The 21,403-nt window shown below is 32.8% G+C and overlaps 3 protein-coding genes and 1 long non-coding RNA gene across 5 annotated transcripts; 3 read left to right on the top strand and 1 right to left on the bottom strand.

Moving 5' to 3' along the window:
- Positions 1-3,312: 3,312 nt before the first annotated feature.
- LOC121121182 (N-alpha-acetyltransferase 60) lies at positions 3,313-6,776 on the top strand. Its single transcript, XM_040716051.2, has 2 exons — positions 3,313-4,150; positions 6,184-6,776. Exons 1-2 carry the CDS (start codon positions 3,581-3,583, stop codon positions 6,424-6,426), a joined length of 813 nt encoding a protein of 270 aa, XP_040571985.1. The 5' UTR covers positions 3,313-3,580; the 3' UTR covers positions 6,427-6,776.
- Positions 6,657-11,429, bottom strand: LOC121121181 (alanine--tRNA ligase). Of its 2 annotated transcripts, none has more exons than XM_040716050.2 (5): positions 11,136-11,429; positions 9,664-10,194; positions 8,433-9,610; positions 8,193-8,376; positions 6,657-8,132 (listed from the first exon to the last, which is right to left on the bottom strand). In XM_040716050.2, the coding sequence occupies exons 1-5, from the start codon at positions 11,344-11,346 to the stop codon at positions 7,366-7,368; spliced, it is 2,871 nt and encodes a 956-aa protein (XP_040571984.1). In that variant the 5' UTR covers positions 11,347-11,429; the 3' UTR covers positions 6,657-7,365. The 2 variants fall into 2 exon arrangements, with proteins under 2 accessions (XP_040571984.1, XP_071745958.1); XM_071889857.1 differs by having other exon boundaries at positions 11,093-11,384.
- On the top strand, positions 6,824-7,315 carry LOC121121183 (INO80 complex subunit C). Its single transcript, XM_040716052.2, has 2 exons — positions 6,824-6,955; positions 7,016-7,315. Exons 1-2 carry the CDS (start codon positions 6,824-6,826, stop codon positions 7,313-7,315), a joined length of 432 nt encoding a protein of 143 aa, XP_040571986.1.
- LOC139905918 (uncharacterized) lies at positions 8,104-8,459 on the top strand. The gene is made up of 2 exons (XR_011781058.1): positions 8,104-8,239; positions 8,307-8,459. It is a non-coding gene; the product is annotated as an uncharacterized lncRNA (long non-coding RNA).
- Positions 11,430-21,403: the final 9,974 nt, after the last annotated feature.

Raw genomic sequence — 21,403 nt, 5'->3', positions numbered from 1 at the left:
GGGAGTATACAATAGAGGCAATTGGTATGATTTACTTATTTGGTTAACTGCCCGATGATTTCGGGTTTTTTCTGTTTCTTTTTTTTAGGAAAGGTTGTGCGATACAATAAAGGTAACGACGTCTACAGTGCCTTTCAATCTAAATGTTTTGGTCAACTACGACGGCGTCAAATTATTCTTCATATAGAGACTCAATGACTTTAATATCTATGGTTTCGAAGGTAATAGATTACTTCGTATAAAACCTATTCTTATAAGCTAATTATAAGGACAATTCGTTTAAAACATTTTCGTATGAATTTATGTGGAAACGCAGCATAGACTTTATGAATTGTCATTTTGTACTCCGAATGTTGGGGGCGTTTTAGGGTACCGCTGTGTCCCAAAACAGGATGCAACCCATCGGCGGTACCCCCAAACCATCCTCAACATTCGGGGTACAATTCAGGGGGATGTGAGGGGCTCTTAGTAGTTTTTTCAAGTATCGGCGGTGGGTTGCATCCTGTTTTGGGACCCGGGGATACCCGAAAATAGCCCAACATTGGAGGTATAATTTGGGCAAGGGTTGTGAGGGGCTCTTAGTACTTACTTAAGTATCGGTGGTACACCCAAAACACCCCCAAAATTTTGGGTAGAAAATTACAATTCATAAAGTCCATGCACCGTTTCCCATAAATTTATACGAAATTGTTCTTAAACGAAAATGTTTTATACGAAGTTACCGTTCAACGGTTTTGAGCCATAAATTCTTCTTTTTTCTACAGATATTCTTCATCACATCCAAAGATATATTTAAGTTAACGTTATTGTCTTTGATCCCACCATCATTTTTTTTTTTTAAATCTTCACGCGCTCTGCAAGCAGAAGTTGTCCACATTCTAGCCAGGGTAGCTCCCTAGATCAGGTAGGGAACACTGAAATAAATATGGAATCAAATCTTTTTATGGCGTGCGCTTATTTTGACGGAAGTGCAAAATTATTTTCTCATATTAATATAGTAAATGCAATAAATTGAAAAACTCACAGCTCATATCTTAAACATTTTAAAAAATAGTTTTTATGTTTTTTTAGAGAAAGTTTAACTATTAAACAATTATCATTTCAATGAAAAGTACACATACAAGTTCTAAACCCTATAAGTCACTTGTTGGTTCGCATAACTTGACTTGATATCCATTGGAAGTATGAATTCACACTCCTAGATATACAACTTCGAGGATTAAAGTCCTTTGATTAACTACGTAATGCATTCTGTTTCGTTCTCTTTGAACAAGAAAGAAGGTTTATGACGAAGGCCATCGTTCTATTGCCAACTGACACATCCTGGTTCATAACGAAGTGGAAATTACTGTTTTAGCATGATATTATGCTAATACTTGTTTGGTAATCCATGAGTCTTGTACAATATGAAAAATCCATCATGTCAAATAATATTATAATTGATAACAGAGAATTAAGTGATTAGAACTTCTATCATTCGAATCGCTGTCGTGTTTTTTTATTTTTCATTTAGCTTAATATATATTACTACTAAAGGGTTACCCGGTGTTGCTCTGGCCAAGGTGGGAGCGGGAAATTGCATTAACTATTTCTTCTAATTGTTTAAATCCCTTTGGTGCAGACAGGCGTTAGGGTATTCTATAATATATATAATTATAATTTAGTGCCTGTATATTATACAAAATGTATTATTATGAATTTTTTTTTAAATGTGTTATAAACATCAAATAACATATCATCTTTTATTTTTGTCAAAAAAATGCAAGAACGAAATTCGCAAAGAATATTGTAAAAAAAACGGGTTTGCACTAGTTTTGCAAAAAAAAAAAGAATTTATAAAATTTATGGGCATTATAAAGAGGAACACAAACCTATCAAGATTTATAACGTACTTGCTAAACCAAAAAAGTTATGAAGAATAATATCGTCGAAAAAATAACCTTTTTGGTAACTAGGAAATATTCCGAAAATTATCTAATAAACTGCTCCAGGAATTAAAAATACAATTAGGTAGTGTTTAAAATTTGATGCTCAAAATCAATCATTTTATGGCATTTCTTCTTAAAAATTGAAAATTGGCGTTTGATGATGAACAAAAGACAAATTATCCAGAAAATGACAGATGTTATAGTTAAACGTTAATTTTCATCTGTCAAATTTCTATGCAGACAAATCTCCATACCAATTTCTACAAACTGTATTTTATCGACGAATCCAATATCCCATTGAAAATTTGCAATTTTCACCAATTTCTTTTTTTGCCCATAACTTTTTTGATTTTGAATAAATTTCGAAAACTTTTCTATTGATATAGATGTTTTTTGAGACGCCAGTAATTTTTGATTTATTACTCAACCCCCTATCTAGTCTCCTTGAGCTTCAAAAAACAATTTTTGTGTTTTGGGGTATAAAATAAGCCGCTCCTTATACGACTCCCCAAAATTTAGAACCATGCTTAGAATCTTAGCTTAACCATGTTCAAATGACGCTTCCATCCAAAGTTTGAGCCTCCTGAGCACAACGGTATGGGCACCCATAAAGGACACACACACTATAATTATATATATATATACTGATATTGGTGATAGTTATTATATCAGGGGTGGGCTGGAGGGTTACAGTAGCCCTTCAAAATTAAATAATGTTTGCTTATTATAAGAATCTTCTTCGTTATTCGGGCAATTTATGAAGCAAAACCAAAAATTTTATATAGAAATTGTTTTCCAAAAAAAAAATGGAAAAAAAAAATGTCATTTTAGATTTTTTTTTTTATTCATTAATTTTTCAAATTTTTCCCCCAAATATATTTCTGTTACTATCGATGGATTTATGATATTCTTTTTTAAAATAATTTTTTTTTTTTGTGAAAGCTGTGGATTTTTAATTTTTAAATTACTTTTTTCTGGGATATGAGATACTCAAAGTTTTTATGTATAGTTTAAAAGCTTTATTTGTTTGAAGATACTAATATTGGCTCCGATATGGCCTCTTTTAAATAAAATCTTCAATTACATTCAATTATAGCTACTTTAAGTGCAATTTGCCCATTCCCCAAAGGATTATTAAGAATAACTTGTTAATAGAAATGGAAGTGATTTTGTATAAGAATAATAATCTGCATTTAATTTTGAGCAAAATTTATTCTAGCTTGCTTTTGTGTTGGTGGGGCAGACAATATTTACTTTGTTTATATTATGAAAATAGTTTTGCACTCTCGTCAAGTACAAAAAAGAAGGGGTTGGATGTTCATTTATGTGTTTTTCTGCGTAGTTACTACTCGACTAATGACTATATAATATATTTCTAGCTGGGAGCTAGCTGTGCAAATAAGAAAGAGAGAGAAAGAGAATAGAAAGAGAGAGAGAAAAAAAATGACGGAGAGAATTATAATAATTAAAAGAAAAAAATATGGAGTTGTCTTGACATGAGAGTGGAATGAATTGAGTAGCTCCTATAAGCGAAACTCTCGTAACTCTCGTAATTTAATAGTGTAAAAGTAAAGAGTTGTGACTTGCATATAGTTTGGCCATGTTCTGTGTTCCTATGGAGGTAATGTGATCCTGAAAATGGAAGTGGATGTATGAGAGTGGTGATGCCTTCTAGTTGCCCAGCTCCGCATTCTCATTACCGCCGCCGTCGTGCTCCTCCTCTCCGTTCATCGCAGGTCATAATGAGGCCAGCAGCCCTCGCAGTGCCCCTCGTCAACTCACATGAACTCCGTATTCGATTCATTGTCCCCGAAGATGTTCCCGTGATCCAATCCCTGTGTAAAGAGTGGTTTCCCATCGAGTATCCAGACTCCTGGTTTAGAGACATTGCAACTCATCGATATTATTCCGTGGCGGCTGTTAAAGGAGATGAAATCCTTGGGATCCTCGTTGCGGAAATCAAAGATCCCTCTTCTCTGTCTAAAGAAGATCGAGAAATCCTTTCCACCACCTTCCTTAAAGACAAAATCGGATATATTCTCTCACTAGGAGTAGCTGAAAAATATCGTCGTATGGGGATTGCCTCCTTTCTTCTCGATAATCTCACAAGATCCGTTCATTCCGATAGATCCGCAAAAGCGCTCTATCTCCACGTCCTATCCACTAACTTCCAAGCCATTTCCTTCTATGAGAAAAGAGGCTTTCGACCTCATCTCTTTTTGGTACTATTCACATTTATATCAATTCCCATTCATTATCAATCATTCATATCTACAGTCATAAGAAGGGTGAATCGATACGAGTTTTTTCTTATTAGCAAGCTTTCATTTTCCGAACCTGTTATCATTAGTTTTTCATTCTTAAAGAGTAAACATCTAATTACATAGTTTATATGCTCATGATTCATGAATGACTAAGAGTAACGGTGAGGATTTGTCGGAGAGTTGTAACCAAAGATGGAAAGATTATCTAAATTCTTGTGAGTCTGAATCAAAAAGAAAAGTATATTTTACCCACTTTGATAGACGACATATCTACTGAAAAAGGTCACTAAATAAACGAGTAAGGGCTCCTTACTCGCCAAAACGTTTGATTTTTCAAAATAGGTATAAATAGTTCATAAGAGCAATAATATATTTCAGATTACCAACATATTATATTTAATGAATGCTTACTAGTTGGATAATTTTCACACACCTAGTTATAACTTATAATTGTAAGTCCTGTTGGACTCTGGGTAAAATGTCCAAAATTGATACAGAGTAGCATTCGCGTTTATTTCTTTCATTTCACAGCTACTCGCAGCTAATTGAAAGCAATCTCATGGCAGCTTAACTGCTCTTCACTAACGAATTATTTATATTAATTTTCGGTTTGTTTGTTTTTGACTTACCAAAAATGCTTGCTATTTACAGCTCATGGGTTGAGAGACAAATTGTCCTAACTCAACAAATTAAGGTTGGAAACTCCATTCTTTCATTATGAATAAGGGGGAGTTTCCCAAATTTTCCAAATAAATGGATCTGAGAAATTCATTTCAACAGTCTTAACTTCATTCTTTTTTATAAGTATTAACTTTTCATATTAGACTTCTATGATGATATATAGACAATAACTCTAATATTTGTAATTTTTGAGTTACGACAATTTGTTCCTCTACCCTCATACAAGTTCAAAGTCTTAGTACTTCTTTTATTTATATAATAATCGACTGAAATAGCATTTTTGTAGAAAAAAATTCTTAGAATATTATATTGTAAATTTATAACTTGTAATATTAACTAAGCGAGTATATAACGATTAAAGCATGAACTATTCGGCAATGAAGTTGAGGGCCATTCCCTCTTTATCTGTTCAATAGAGTAGCAACTCGTGCATAGTTATTACTCATGTACATCAATTACTCATCTGTATTAAATATTATCTTATATTGGCAGTTTTTCATTCGATATTTGAAGGAAGATTCCAAAGCTGTTTGAACACACACTTTTGAATGGGTATTATTTTTCTTCTTATTTTTATTGCCAAATGATTACCCTTAGCAGGGGCCTTTGCAGGATTATATTTTGGCTTGGTCTTAAGATCAAAAATTACTTAATTGGGGGGGGGTACAGCCCCTTCAGCCTACGGACGCCCCTGCTTAGCCCTATAATTCCCACTTGCTTAGTGTGTGGTCATATTTAAAGAAGTTTAGAATCCTTGTCCATTTCTAAGAACAAAAATGTGATTGTGTATTTTTTTTTTTATGTTGAAAGTCTATCAAAATCATAGATTTTGAGCTTTTGGTTAGAAATTAAGAAATCTTTGTTCATTCAAAGTAACTTGCTGAGACTATTTTCGCAGATGTTTATAAATAATAAATGATTTTTTTCTAGATATATAACACTTCTAAAATTTGATTTGTACTTTTTCCTAAAACGCTTGCAAAATTGGAAGGGCATAAGAAATTTACATTTTTTTGTGGGGGGGGGGGGGGCTATGTTTTTTGGTATTATTTTAAATAAAAATAAAACAAATTGTTTTTAAGAATCCACAATTATTCACAAAAAATTCAAATATAAAATTTTTGGGGGAAAAAAATCAATTGATAAATTTTTTGTAGATACAGGGTTATGTCGTTTTGATTCTTATTAATCTGAATATTGCCCAAGTAATAAGCCTTACGACAAGTAACCCTCACTGCTCTTAGATATATTTTTTTGATAGTATAGTTAAGTCATTGAATGGATTAAAACGTTATAATTCCTTATTTCAGCCTTATTACTATGCCATCAAAGGGAAACGAAAAGATGGATTCACATATGTTCTTTACATAAATGGCGGTCATCCCCCTTGGACTCTTTTTGATTATGCAACGTCATTCTGCTCCTTTGTCATTCAATATGGCTCATCACTTTTAAGTCCATGGAACGTTATTAAAAAAGTAAAGACTGGATGGCTTGGACTACAACCCAGATTGCAGCAAATCACTCGTGGTACTACAGCCGTGTTTTCGTAAAATTGAACGTGTTATTTGGTTTTACATTGCATTTCTCTCTTATACAAACATATTAAATACTTCTCTAGTATTGTACATGATGAATTTCATTTCTACTTGAGTGCCAATGTCAGTTGAGGACCGGGGATTTTGTTTTCCTCTCCTATTTCCCATATTTTAGTCTAAAAATTTCATATGCGTTGGGGACTTGGTCATCAGTTTTCTTCTAAAGAAATTAAAGTGATTAATTATTTAGAACACATTTATTTTATTGTTATGAATAAAATTGTATTTTATAATTATATATAAACAAAAATTCTGACTAGAAAATATATCTCTATAGTTAAATAATACATATTTTACAAAAATCATTTATTGATTGTTCCGTTATTTTGAATTTTTTCTTATAGATACTAATATGACGAAAAAAAAGGAGGAAGAAGTTCCCCCATTAGTAGACAATGCTGGAGATAGTTGCGAGCAAATTGCGATGGGATCCAGTAAAGATATAATCACTAAACTGAATGTTTTTAAATCTTCATCTTTTGATGTAAGGTATGCCCATTCATTTAAAACATTTTACACGCACACATCTTAACTGCACTTACAGAACTATGCTGGAAGGAACGGCAAAAAAAGGCAATGGAAGACTTTAAAACAAATTATTTCAAGTGAATCCGTTATGAAATGGCCTGATGACGTTCAAACGTATTGGTCAATCGACGCTCCTGTTTCATTTAAGCCAGCTAAAAAGTATTCAGATATATCAGGGATGGAAGCAGCTTACACGGATCCTCAAACAAAAATGAACTTTGCATATGTTGATGAATTTAAAATCATAAGGAAATTGCCAAGTGATATAATTGCAGGATACCTTGCTCTGCGAAAAGCTAATACTCAGCTACAATAGTCTTTTCATAATTATCACATCATAGTTTGTAGATATCTTTTCAAATTAATTCATTTATTTTGTATCTGATTTTGAATATGTTCCGTAATAGAATTTAATAAGTCTTCAGTCACAATGGTGGAATTTTCTTGGGGAATTAGAACTAAGTTTGCCACTCCCTCCGAATTTTTTTTGTTAACTCGAGTTTTAGCTCCTGGTAATACATTTGTGACATATTTGATAATAGATAGGGCATGGAAGTCCGGTTTTCTAAAACTTTTGGGTACAAGAGCGCAGATTCGTACTGAATCCCCATTGGAGACTGAGGAGAATACTACTTTATCCTTGATTTTTTTACTAAGAGAATTTGTGAGACGTTTTCCTCCAAATAAATATTCAAAAATCCCAAAATCATGCACAATGCATTTTAAATGCGAGGTATCCTCCAACAATGAATCAATTTCACTATTCATTCTTTTAAAGTCCCCCAGCTCAAGATGGTTTTTTAATTCATTGAGAATGATTTCGGCATCGTGTCTAACAGTGTGAGGTATGTCGATTGAAGTGCTCTCTTTTTTTAAAGTCATGATATCTTTTAGAAGGTTATTTTGCTCTTCTTTGGATGGATAATTACCTAACTCCTCAAGTCTCTGACGGACAAATTCAACATTATCCAAAAAGGCAAGTCCGTTTTCCCTAGCATCAATTGCCTTTTGTCCTGTTAGACATCGAAAGGACTTAATTCCTGAGGAAACTGACTTTATATGTGTAATGGTCAATGCCTCAACATCCTTTGTGCAATTGACGTGCGTGCCACAGCATGGTTCAGAAAATTGAGCTATAAAATAGATATAATTAAAAAAACAAAGTATAAAAGGATATTGTAAAAATCTCTTACGCAAACAAATCATGGAAACTTTATCAGGATACTTTTCACCTGGAAGGGTAAGAACTTTGGATTTCGAGTTTTTGATAAATGAATCCAAGTATTTATCTTTTGCTTGGACTATAGGATCTGCGTTATTAATCATTTGGTTAGCTTTTTCTTCAATATCATTGATCTCACTACTACTTAAATTGAGCTAAGAATAAGAATAATACAATTAATTATAAAAAATGTTAGTTAATTACTTCTTACTTTAAAAATACACGCGTCAAATTTAAATCCAGTGCTATCCACTCTCAATGATCTTTGAGTGGTAAAAGGAAGAACAGTGTTCATGGCTGCATTTAATAGATGAGACCCTGTATGATTTTGCATGTGAGTAACCCTTTTAAATGGATCTATTTTTAATTTGACCAAATCTTGTCGCATAAAGGTCCCACTGTGTACTGTTCCAACGTGATACACGACCCCTTTAAGGGAGAATACATCATGAACATGGAATACACTTTCACCTAGAGATCCAGTTATTGATCCCGTATCACAAGCCTGTCCTCCAGCCTCTGAATAAAACGGACTTTTTTCGCAAATTAGGATACCTGTATCACCTCTATTAAGTTTTCCCACACATTGTGAATCACTTTTATCATTTGAGATTTGTATAAGCTGAAGTATGTTAGATTCAATAATATAAAATTGGTATTTAAATCCACTTTGAACCCACTTATACTTAAATGAATCATCCGTCTTAGGTGCAAGGGTTATTTTACTCAATATTTCCATATTAGTTCTATTAACTGATGTAGTAACCTTTGACTGTTCCTTTACTTTAGCTGAATATAAATGAAACTCGTAAGGATCGTATTTTGCATCTAATAGGAGAGCAAATAATTCTATATCTTCGGATTTGAAACCTATTGAATCGTAAAGCTTAAATGCAAACTCCCCTGAGATGATTTTTGGCTCAGCATTATTAAGAGCATTACATGAGTACATTTTAAATGCGTCGTAAAATCTTCCAATCATTGAAGGATCTAACTCAGATTCATATTTCTCAAATAGAGTTTTAAAGGGAACCGCATCTTTTAATTTATTCAGTAAGGACTTGTGGGTTTTTTCAAGTTCTTTTAAGACATCATGCTCAAATTTGAGTAACAAACTAAGCTTAGCTTCATCTTTTAAGAAAGGAGACTCCAAATACTCCCTATGATGATCACCCAAGGACTCAGATACACAATAAATCAACTCTTTCAAAAAATCCACCTGATTTTTGCTATTAAAACTTTCTGCTGATATCTTCATACAACGTCTAATTATGTTTCGTAACCGATATGAAACATCAGGAAGGAGTCCATCAGAGAGACATGTTGCTATCATTCTGCTATGATCAGCTAATATACGATAATTTATATCCTGTAGTTTATCAAAAGATCCTGAAAGACACAATAATTACATACATTTAACTAATCATTATAGAATAATTCACCAGAATATGGATCCGCTCCAGAAAGTTTCGATATTTTATCAAATATAGGAATGAATAGATCGGTATCGTAGTTGGAGGTATATCCATTTAAAATTGACGTAAGCCTCTCAAGTCCCATGCCAGTGTCGACGTGTTTTTTATCAAGAGAGGCCAGCTCTCCATTTGGACGCCGTACATATTCCATAAACACTAGATTCCAGATTTCCGTATCTTTATAATGAATTTCAGTACAGGGACCGCATGGACCCGTCGAACCCATCTCCCAAAAATTATCCGTTTCGCCTTTAGGTATAATCTTATCAGGAGATAACCCCTGGCTTAACCAATATTCTCGAGTTTCAAGATCATCTTTGAAGTATGTAACATTTAGGAATTCCTTAGGGATTTCTAATGGACCTGTGAGAAATTCCCAAGCAAATTGAATTGCATCTTTTTTGAAATAGTCGTTAAAAGACCAGGATCCCAGCATTTCAAAGAAAGAATGATGCGTTCCATCATGGCCTACAAGGCTCAAATCTGAGTGTTTACCACCTGAAAGATCAACAATGATGATTCATCACTCAATCACATATATGGTCCGTCAACACAAAATCTAGCTATATATTATTTTTCTCAATATTGAGGGTGGATTACATTTGTATTCTTCAACAACGAATTATCGCCAATTTCTATAAACAAATTAGTCATATTAACCCTATTGGCGTGTTGCAAATAGCACTAAAATGTGCAAAAATTGATCGTCACAATAAATTAAAGATAAATTGATGGGGTTGAAGGGGCATATCGGGCCAGTATAAGTATCTTAAATCAAATAAAAGTTCTTAACTATTTCTAAAATTCTTAAGTATCTTAACTCATCCATCAAATAGGAATAAAAAGACTATAATTAACTCAAATATGTGGATTAATCATTGGGATGTATATCTTTATCAAGTTTGTAAAAATTGGGATTTTTCCCCTTTTCTTTAAGCTTTTTTATATTGACGCGCCACAAATAGGATATGAATAAAGATAAAATAAAAATAAACCATCAATTAGAAGATTTATTACAATAAATAGGACTATACATATATTGTGGCCCGTCAATACAAAGACAAGCAACAAATTGTATTCTTCTACGACGAATTTCTATCAACAAATTAGTCTTTTGCACTTGTTTGTCGCAAATTGCACTTAAAGTAGACAAAATTAATGTTCCAAATATAATAATGATAGATTTAAAAGGAGCCTTATCGGGGCCAATATAAGTCTCTTTAATCAAATGAAGCTTCTAAACTACAGCTATAACTATTGAGTATCTTAACTCATCCCACAAATTTGAAAAATAAGACTCTACTTGACTCAAAATACTATGTCTATTAAATATTGGGTTGTAACTTGTAAGTAATTTATCCTTTTCTTAATTTTAGTTCGTTCTATGTTGACGCACCTCATTTGGACAACAAAAAAGCCTATAATTAAACGGAATCAACCTAAACGAATGCACTTTTGGGAGTTGGCAATCCTTGGAGGATCCGGAATTGGGTCAGAGCCTTGAATTACTCCAACAAAATGATTCATTCCTGCATTGACAAAGGATAGTTCCGATGAAGGTGGAATCACGGAGCCTGACGGTCGTATGGTATGGCCCTTGGCACGGTAATAATCCATAAACGCCGATCGGATTTGTCGGCTTCCGTACATGCTGTGTGTTTATTTTGTTTTGATTCAAGTAAACAGCTGATAGCATACGTTTTTTTCATAGAAATATAATTAAAGTCTCTAGAATCACCAGCACAATTTATTGAAGCATTCAGCTGATGAACAATAAACAAACATAAGGATCAAAACATTCAGTTATTATGTCAATATAAGCCTTTCTGTTACGAATAATATTCTTAATAAATTCATAATTAGTAATAAAATAGCCTTCTAATTCTTACAAAAGGAGTTTGGTATTAGGTAAGTTTGTCATAGTTAATATAATTGGAACGAGATACATTCTTATTATTTTATTCGTAGATTTCAATGCCTGCTTGCAATGCATTCAATTGTACTTTAAGAACGGCGGCTTTTTCTAGATGCCCAGAGCACGATCTTGCTAGTAAATCGTTGAAAAAAAAATTTAAACTCAACCACAATAATGGGAAAATAAGCTTTTTTCCGTAAGTATTTTCATAACTTTATAGAACAATCATATGTTTTCTCATCCTTTTGAGTTAATTTAATATTCCATATATATTATAAGTAAGCATCTACTTTCAGATTTCCTAAAAATCCAGCGCTTCTAAAACAATGGATAGGGAAATACTGTCGTCAAGATTGGAAACCAACCAAATGGTCAAGAATCTGTTCTAAGCACTTCAAGGACTCTGACATCATCAAGTACAAAGTTAAGGGCATGCTTGTTGATGGAGTAGTTCTCTCAATTTTCCAGTTTCCAATGCACTTAAAAAAAAGTAGAGTCCCATCGACGAATCTTAAAGCGAAGAACCTATGAAGAAGACAGTACTATAAAAAGGAATTCTAATGGCATGTTTGAAAAAAAGTCAATTGTAAATATTGTCATTGATCCTACACATGCTCTACCTAGTACTATGGAATCCTTGGGGTAGGTGACAAAAAGAGACATTATGATTCTTTCGGAAAAAAATGAACTTCTTTCAACACATTTAAAGTCTTTAAAAATTAAATTATTTGTCAAAGCAAACAAAGGCTTCAGAAGCGGATAACCAATGTTAAAGATTTATGTCAACATTTAAAAAAAAAAATGGTTTCTAGATTAAGTGATGAAGTTCTGTCTACTATAACATCCAACTTTCCAAAGAGCTCTTTCATCGTATGATCCATAATAAAAAAATGGGAAATACAACAAGAAAAAAATTAAAGCAATTTGCATTGACTTTACAATTTTTCTCTCAGAAGGATTATGATTATGTTCTAAGGACTTTCAACATGGCATTGCTACATCTTTCTGTCATTAGAACCTGGTATGGATCGATTGATGGTTCTCCTGGCTTTACTCTAGAATCATTTGAAGTATTAAGAATACGAGTTCAGCAACAAGAAAGCGCCAACGGGGAAAAAATATATTGCAACCTCACTCTAGATTAAATGAGTATAAAGAAAATGATTGAGTTTGATGGCAGTAAGCACCATGTGTACGTGGATATTGGCACAGGAGTGTCCGACGATTCAATGCTCCCTGCTACAGAGGTTCTTGTAGTGAAGGTGGTTGCAATCAATGGGAGTTGGAAAATACCTTTTGGAAACTTTATGATCTATGTATTATCAGGCAAAGAAAAGACAAATTTGGTCTGTACGGCTTTGAGTAAAGTGTATGATACGGGTATAATCATTCCTAGTATATGATGTGATGGACTTTCTTGTAACTTTGCTATATTTATCGTCCTCGGAGCTGTTCTCTGTCCAAATAATATGGAAACTACGTTTCCTCATCCTTCCAATTCTGAAATCAAGATAGAAGTTATATTTGATATTTGCCATGTGATGAAGCCGTGAGGAATACATTTGCATTCTTTGGTGTTATGAAAAATCAAAAAGGAGAGGAGATTCGTTGGAGCTTTATCAATGAACTGTACTTATTACAGAAACATGAAGGTCTGAGAGCTGGAACGAAGTTGCGAAAAGCTCACATTGAATGGAGAAGAATGAAAATCAAAGTAAATTTGGCATGCCAAACACTTTTGAGAAGTGTAGCAGAGGCTTTGGACATGCTGTCAAAGGATTTTCAAAACAAAACTTTTCTAACTGTACGGCTTCAGTAGAGTTTATTAGAATATTTTACGCCTTATTTGACATTTTTAACTCTCGAAATATATTAGGAAGCTCAACTAAAGCCCCATTAAGAAGATCCAACTATGATTATTGGTGCCTTCGCTTGGAATACGACTATATAAAAGAATTAAAAACTTGCAGTGGTCAAAAAGTTGTTAATACAAAGCAAAAAACAAGAATTTTTTATTGTAATTCAGAGTTTTATACACTTATAGAAACAAATTAACTAAAATATATTCCAACATACAAATTCAGTCAAGATGACTTGGAACTTTTCTTCTCTGCAATTCACTCTGCCAACGGGCATAATAATAATCCTTCCGTAAGACAGTTTTCCTCCGCTTATAAAAGATTGATTATTCAACATGTGATTAAAGCAGGAACGAGAAGAAATTGCTTAAGTCAAGATAACACCACCTTTCTATCTTCCCAGGGAAACAAAGGAAGCTACCAGATAAATAGCAACCATATGGAATTTATTCGTAAATATGGCTTAATTGATAAAGGTCCCTTGCAGATCGACCATGACAACAACAAAGTGCCTAATCCTAATTCATGGATAGCAATTTCGGACTATAAAAGAGTGGTCATCACTTACATTGCAGGATTTGTAGTAAAAAATTTGGGAAAAAACAATCTATTGTGAAAAATGCATTGAATCTTTGTGGTGTCTTGACAAAAAATTCAGGATCGATTATGCCTTGATAAAACAAAAAGATTGCTTCGCATAAAACAGCGCTAACCCATCCTTCTGAAGGATGTAATTGAAGTTTGTCTAGAAACTGGAAAGATGTTTGAAAGACTTTTAAATTCTACAAAACGGGCTTTGCCGAAAGATTCCAGCCTGACTCTTACAATAAGCATTACAGTTTTGAAAAATATTGGCTTTCGTAAAAATTAAGTCTTTCAATGCCTTAATGAGCATATATTTGATTCATCTCCAGAATCTAATCATGTATTTTCCCTTATAAAAGCAATTTCTCAATGTTATGCAAGTATAAAACTGTATCACTTGGGAAAGCTAGAAACTGAGACTGTAGAAGGAACCAAGATTCGTAGTGTCCTCACGAATCTTATACAGTTTAAGAATCTATAATTTGAAAAATATCAATGATATGTAGAAAGAATTAATTTTATTAGTATATAATATGTTTTAGAATAAATCATACTTCATTGATTAGATATTTATTTATCCGAAATATTCTAAAACTCATCAGCTTTCTCTCCCTTCAATTTTTTCATCAAGTAAGCACTCTATTTTTTATAATTGTAATTTGTAATCCGACTTTTGGCTTCTCCCATCGATCCCAAATTAAATACGAGTCGTTGTTTATTATTGTGCACTTTTGGTTAGATCTAGAAATGAGTGTAGTAGATATTAAAGAGTGTATTATATTATTTATTTAACCATACTTTAAAATGCAGAGTTAATTTCTACATACATTATTTTTTTCATTAAGTATAACAAAACAGATATTAATAATATATTCAGGGGTTGCCGTTTCGACGACCTTTTTTACATGAGAATGACACAATTTCTAAATTATTTAGGGGCTTTAATTTACTATTTTAGTACTTTTTATATAACACTTCGAGTTTATGGATCCTTTTAAGTGCATTGTAGGGGAGATCGGGCAACTTGTTGTGCATATTATATTATGATAGATTATCATTACAATCGAGAAAATTAGTATTTGATCCCTAGCCGATTTTGTAAGTTTACCTACTCACAAATAAAAAATAAATGCTGTGTATAACCTCAAGAACAATATCTAGCATTGGGTTGGAAACATTATGTTTTGGGGGTGTTTATACGTACTGGCGAAACATGTTTTATGAATCACTACCTATATTTTCTAAATATATGTAATTAATGATGGAAAGATTAATCGCAATCGGAGAATCGGGTCTTTTTTCTGGAATCGCCATCGGGGAAATAATTTTTAAATTCTGATTCTTAATTATTACTATTTATTACTTTTCCAAGTTATGAAAAAATAGAAAATATAATATTTCAAATGTAATTTTTCAATTTTTTTTCCAAAAAGTTTCTTTTTTTGTGAATAGGAGTAAATCAACAGGGAATTTTTTTTTCCATCATAATTACACACCCTCGTTGCTCAACCTCATATGAAGTCATATTCATTATTTTTTATACGACTCTCATTTTCTTTTCCAATATGACGAGCTGAGCTTTAATAGGGCATACACAAACTAAAAATATATATTATCAACAAGGTGGTGTGCGTTTTTGTAGCTTGTATAGATAACTATAGATTGAGGGCGCTGTTGTCTCCTCTAGGTCATATTGATAATTATTATTCAGGGAGTTAAATTATTTTGTCGCAATACGGTGCCACTCTTTGTCACCTTATTTATAAACTAATATAAGTAAACAAGCTCAAACCCTAGCTATTACACACACTTGCTGTTAAAAATGAGTTATCCCCAGAGGTGTATAAAATATGTCCTATAATGCGGGAGCAATTTTTTCTTGTTAGCAATATCAATAGGGTTTTTTATTTTCAGAAGCTGTACACGGCGTTACCTGGCTAAGACAAAAATACCTTATGTATTTGGTTGTCAGCTGTCGATTCCCTCTTCTCCCTTGATACGTTATGGGTATTTGATAATTTATTCTTTTCCATAAATACACAAAGTAATAAGTTACTCTATACATATACACCGTTTCCTAAAGAACAGGAATACAACTTCTTGCTGATCCTTCGTCGTTTATATAATATATAGGTATATTGGGCATTTTATTGCTTATATGCAGGAGTTTTGGCTATCAACACTCGAACAAATGTATAACTACTCCGGTAATTAAATATTGCTATGCAATATTATAATACAGTATAGAATAAAATACTATGTAGATTTTAATGATATGCAATTCATTTTAAAAATGGCGAAGAAATAATATGACAGTGATAGTCTTCCAGTATATAAAATATAAATAGCGGTTGGTGTGATTGACTTATTTGGCTAACTACCAGATGATTTCGGGCCTTTTTAGGCTTCTTTTTGGGGGAAAGGTTGCTTGATACAAAAGATAACGACGTACGTAATCATTATTATTTAATTTTTGAAAATAAAATATATAAGTATAAAGTAATAACTAGTGAGTGTGCTCAGGAAAGGCAGAGAGTTACAATGACGGGTTGTTCCATAGTTGTACGAGTAAGTCTTTGTTGGACTCGGAGCAGAATTGAGGATCGAAATAATCATTATTCCAGCCTATATATTATGATTTATGTCCTTGTTATATTTGGCGTGGGATTTCTGATAACTTATTTCATCTTACAGCTGCTCGCAGCTGATTTAATAAAACGTAATGCCACTTAAGCTACTCTCGTACTAAACATTGTTTAAATTGTCAGGATTACTACGTTCAATTTCCGTTTCTTTTATTTTTACATTCCATTTTTTATGCATCCCTATTTCTCACCAAACAAACAAACAAACAAACTTTGCTTGATTAATATACATGATCAACATAAATAATTTCATGAATAAATCAAGTTAGATTGAATCGTGATTTAATTATAGAAAATCTTTTTTTGATTACAAATCTCATACACAAAAGTGAGGTATGAAATTTTGTATGAATAATTAATTTGATATTTAAGAAGTATTTTTAAATTATAATATTAAAGGATTGGCTTGAACTTCCAAGTTAAAGAAACACTTGAACGGGAAAGTTAAGACATTTAGAGTTAAGAAAGTTCGTATACTCATTTGAACAAAATCATTTATTTATCATAATCGTTTCAATTTCTTTGTAAGATAATATATACAAAGTCCTTCCTTGCAAATACTAGGAACATTTCTCACTGTCAATTAAATTTTTTCACAGGATATAAAGTACTCTTAAAATATTTTTTTTCTGAGGACTCGATGAAAATATTCAGGGACTTGGACTTGTGAGCAAAGACTTATAAGATTTTACTTGTACTTGTTGTATTAGAACTTTTATAATATATGATCTCAAAAAAATAATCCCTTGTGACAACCTAGCAACGTCTTCCCTAGTAGTATTGTAATTTATAAGAAAAAGCTAGAAGAGGGGAAAAAAGCGAGCTAACCTAGCAACGTCGGTAAAGCTAGCTAGAAAAAGAAAAAAAAGATTATTGATGTGACGTCAGAGGTATATTTATTAATGACGACGAACGACGACGATCCAAGAACTTCATCATCATAATAATTAATAATACTTCGGATATTAATCTAATTTAGTGGTTTTTGTAGTTCTATTCCATGGATTGGATTTAATCATTTACATCAGGTGCTGCTCAAAGGTTTTTCTCCATGGAGCGTTGAATCGTAAGTATTAAAAAATATTTCTTATTTATTTTAAAAGGCTGGAGGATCCATTTTTCTCATTCGACGAAATTTATATTATATTGATTTATTGATGGAATAATCATGTAAACGTGTGCGTATTTTTAATATATTCAATTGATGTAATGTTATTGATTCTTGTGACGTGTTCATGCAGATTTCAAATTACTTTCCCGAAAAAATAAGATTATTAAAATTTTAAAGAATATTTTTTATTGATTACCCATTACTTCCTGGGTTTATAAATTTTAAAAAAATAAGGCATCATCAGAGCATTGCGTTCCCTCTCAGTATATTTAATTTTTAAAGGCATGACACATTTCTCTCAAAATTATTTGCATGCACTTTTATCATCTTAATTGTTCAAAGACATGCTCTTCCTAAATGAGTAGTTGTAAGTTATCAAAGCACTTCCAACAATGTACTACATAGTACAATAACATCCCAAAATAGTTCTGAACGTATTATTATAAGGCAGTAGTCATTCATTTCATTCAAAATAATTTTCTCTGATTGATTTAAATTATTCTACTAATATATAATTTCCTGTTAAATACTATCACCTAAAAAAAAGAGAGAGGTTTCACGTGAAGAATAATGCTCACATTTAACATTCATATAGTCATTTAAATACCTTTAAAAGGGACTTTAATGTGACCTATCAACATAAAAGTGAGTGTGGATTACATTTGTATTCTTATAGAAAGTGTTTTTCATCTCTATCAGCAAATTACTCTTATGAACCCTTGGGATCTGTCACAAATTGCACTCTTTAATGTAATCAAATTTGAATACAAAGTTTATAATTGATTGAAGTATGTCCATTCAATATTAGGTTGTATATATGATGTAACAAAAAATACATTGGGAATTTCTCCTTTTCTTGATTCTTTGTTCAAGTTTGCTTTTATCTTGAACCACCACATATTTCAAATAATCAAATTACTGTTTTCATACAATTTATCGTCAATTTCTTTGAACAAATGATTCTTTATAACTTTTTGGAGGACCCGCAAATTGTACTTAAGACGCCAAAATTTTTCGTCTCAACAAAAGATTGAGAATGATATTTTATTTCAATGGGGCCATATTGGGGCCGTTATAAGTCTTTTAAATAAATTAAAGGTGATAAACTAGGGCTGAAACTCTTGGTTATCTTAACTCATCACACAAGTTTGAATATTTAGTTTATAATTGCCAGACATATGTCTATTCAATATTGGGTTGTATGTATATATGAACTTAAGTATATCTAAAAATATTGTGTATCTTTGAATACAAAGTCTATAATTGACTCAAATATATCTATTCAATATTGGATTGTAACTTTAAGGACTGACAAGTAAGACTGGATGGGATGGGACTGAACTGGACTGCGGTCCTCGGTCCTAAATAGGGATCGACACAAGACTATGTATGAATGGATTTTTATTTGGTCTCATATATAATGTCATTGCACCGTTTTCACAATTTGGAAAAACAGTTGACGTCATAAACCATTTATATGTAAAATCGATCTAAACCGAATTTTAAATAAGACCGATTTTTTGGCACCAAACTAGACCGATTGATTCCTTTGGGGTGATATTAGGGTGTAACCTCACAAACACTAATATAAAATGTGTATTTTGTTATGAGCTGTAGATATTTCTTTTTGCCTAAGAGGTTATGACATCTGAAAAAAAGTAGAATTTTTGACCGCCCCCTCCCCTGTCTCTCCAAAAATTGATAGCACCCTCAGATTGGACCTCCTTATTTTTAAGATTTTTGCTATGTTGGATAATTTGGTCGAATCTTTATTTAACCCCTAATTTCCTAGTATAAAACAAAAATTAAAAAGAAAACTCTCTTTAAATGTATGACCCCTTATCAGTGTACTGAACGTTGATTGATTGATTGAATTAGCTCCTGTTAAGCTATTAATACTTATCAACCATTATTGAATAATAATTGGGCCAGAATTGACTAAATGATTAACTACCAACTGATTTTAGGCCTTTTATTTTTTTTTTTGTATGAAAGGCTGCGTGATATAATAAAAGTAACGACGTTATCTCACTAACACAAAAATATCCTATGTATTTTGTCAGCTGTCGATTCCCTCCTCTGACTTAATACATCCTGGCTTTTTCATAATTTATTCTCTGTGATAACTATACGAAGTAATAACTAATAAGTTATAGTCTTAGGCTCCGTTTTCCAAAAATAACAGGACTACAATTTCTTGTTGGTCCCTTTTCGCAGGTGTACATATATATATATATATCCGCCATCTTATTATTTCTGCGAAGAAATTTTGGCTATCATATATACAAATGTATAGCTACGCTTTTCATAAAATATTATGATACATTATGCAATAAAATACTATGTAGGATTTTTATATTATTAAATATATTATAAATAGGTTATTCATTTTAAAAATTATGGAGACATACAGGGTGAGGACTCAAAAATTAGAATCTTCTTCGAGGCTGTGTAGCCTGAGTTCTAAAAGTATGACAATTTTGTATCTGACGCCATTCGAAAGAGCATATAAAAAGCTACAATTTGAAATTTGTTTTGTTTTTGAGCAATTAAAAATGTCAGAGGAACAAGGAAAACGGCCGAGGATGTGCGATCTACTCCGCGCACAAGTCGGTCTCCGACAATAAGATCTTCACAGTGGATGCTGTTCTGAACAGGAGAAAGGATCGCTTTCTGGCTAAATCAAGAGCTCAGGTCAAGAGAAGCTTCAGGACCAAACATCCTCCTCAACCCATAGTCATAGGCGTCGTGGCGTCCGACGGCAGCAAGATGCCTCTCTACTTCTTCAAGGCCAACGAGAAAGTCAACATGGACGTCTACTACAAGGTCCTCAGGTACCATATGTTGTCATGGTTGAAGAGCACGGTACCAACTATGTGTTTACCCAAGACTGTGCGCCGTCCTGCACGACGTCCAAGAAGCCTAGCATTTCTGGAGGGAGGTCATGGCTCCCTTGGGGCCGGCATACTTCTGGACTTCGTCCTCACCCGACATGAACTCCCTGCACTTCGCTGGTTGTTGCGTTTTGGAGGGGAAAACCAACCAGACATCTCATCCAAATGTCGATTCCCTAATTGCTGTGATGACGGAGTAGTGAAACAACTTGTCCTCGTAATTAATAAGGGCAGCTGTGCTTCTGTTCGTACTCGTATTGAAGCCATCATTCAGAATGAAGGGGAAATGTTGAATAAAAAGTTTAGAAAACTGTGGAATTACCAACTTTTGCTTTGAAAGTTTGCCATCAAATGACACAAAATAAATATATGTAGAATTGAAAAGGGCTTTTAAAATTATCCAATTTTTGAGTCCTCACCCTTTAGTACGACAATGATAGTCAAGGGTTACCAAAGAGATCAATAGCAATTGGTGTGATTGACTTATTTGGCTAACTACCAGGTGATTTCGGGTCTTTTTTCGGTTTCTATTTGTATGGAATGTTGTGTGATACAATAAAGATAGCGACGTGATCTATACCGAACTTTTTTAAAGGACCGAATTAGTTCGGTTCAACAAAAATCATACCGTTCTATGATTTCCAGACTGAAACCCAACACTAAATTGAAGTAAAAAAAAAGGAAAAGAAGTCTTATTC

Source organism: Lepeophtheirus salmonis, chromosome 7, assembly GCF_016086655.4.
Source record: "Lepeophtheirus salmonis chromosome 7, UVic_Lsal_1.4, whole genome shotgun sequence".
Taxonomy (NCBI): Eukaryota; Metazoa; Arthropoda; class Copepoda; order Siphonostomatoida; family Caligidae; genus Lepeophtheirus; species Lepeophtheirus salmonis.
Note: the sequence above shows the minus strand (reverse complement) of the source record. Positions and strands in the feature narration are given on the sequence as shown.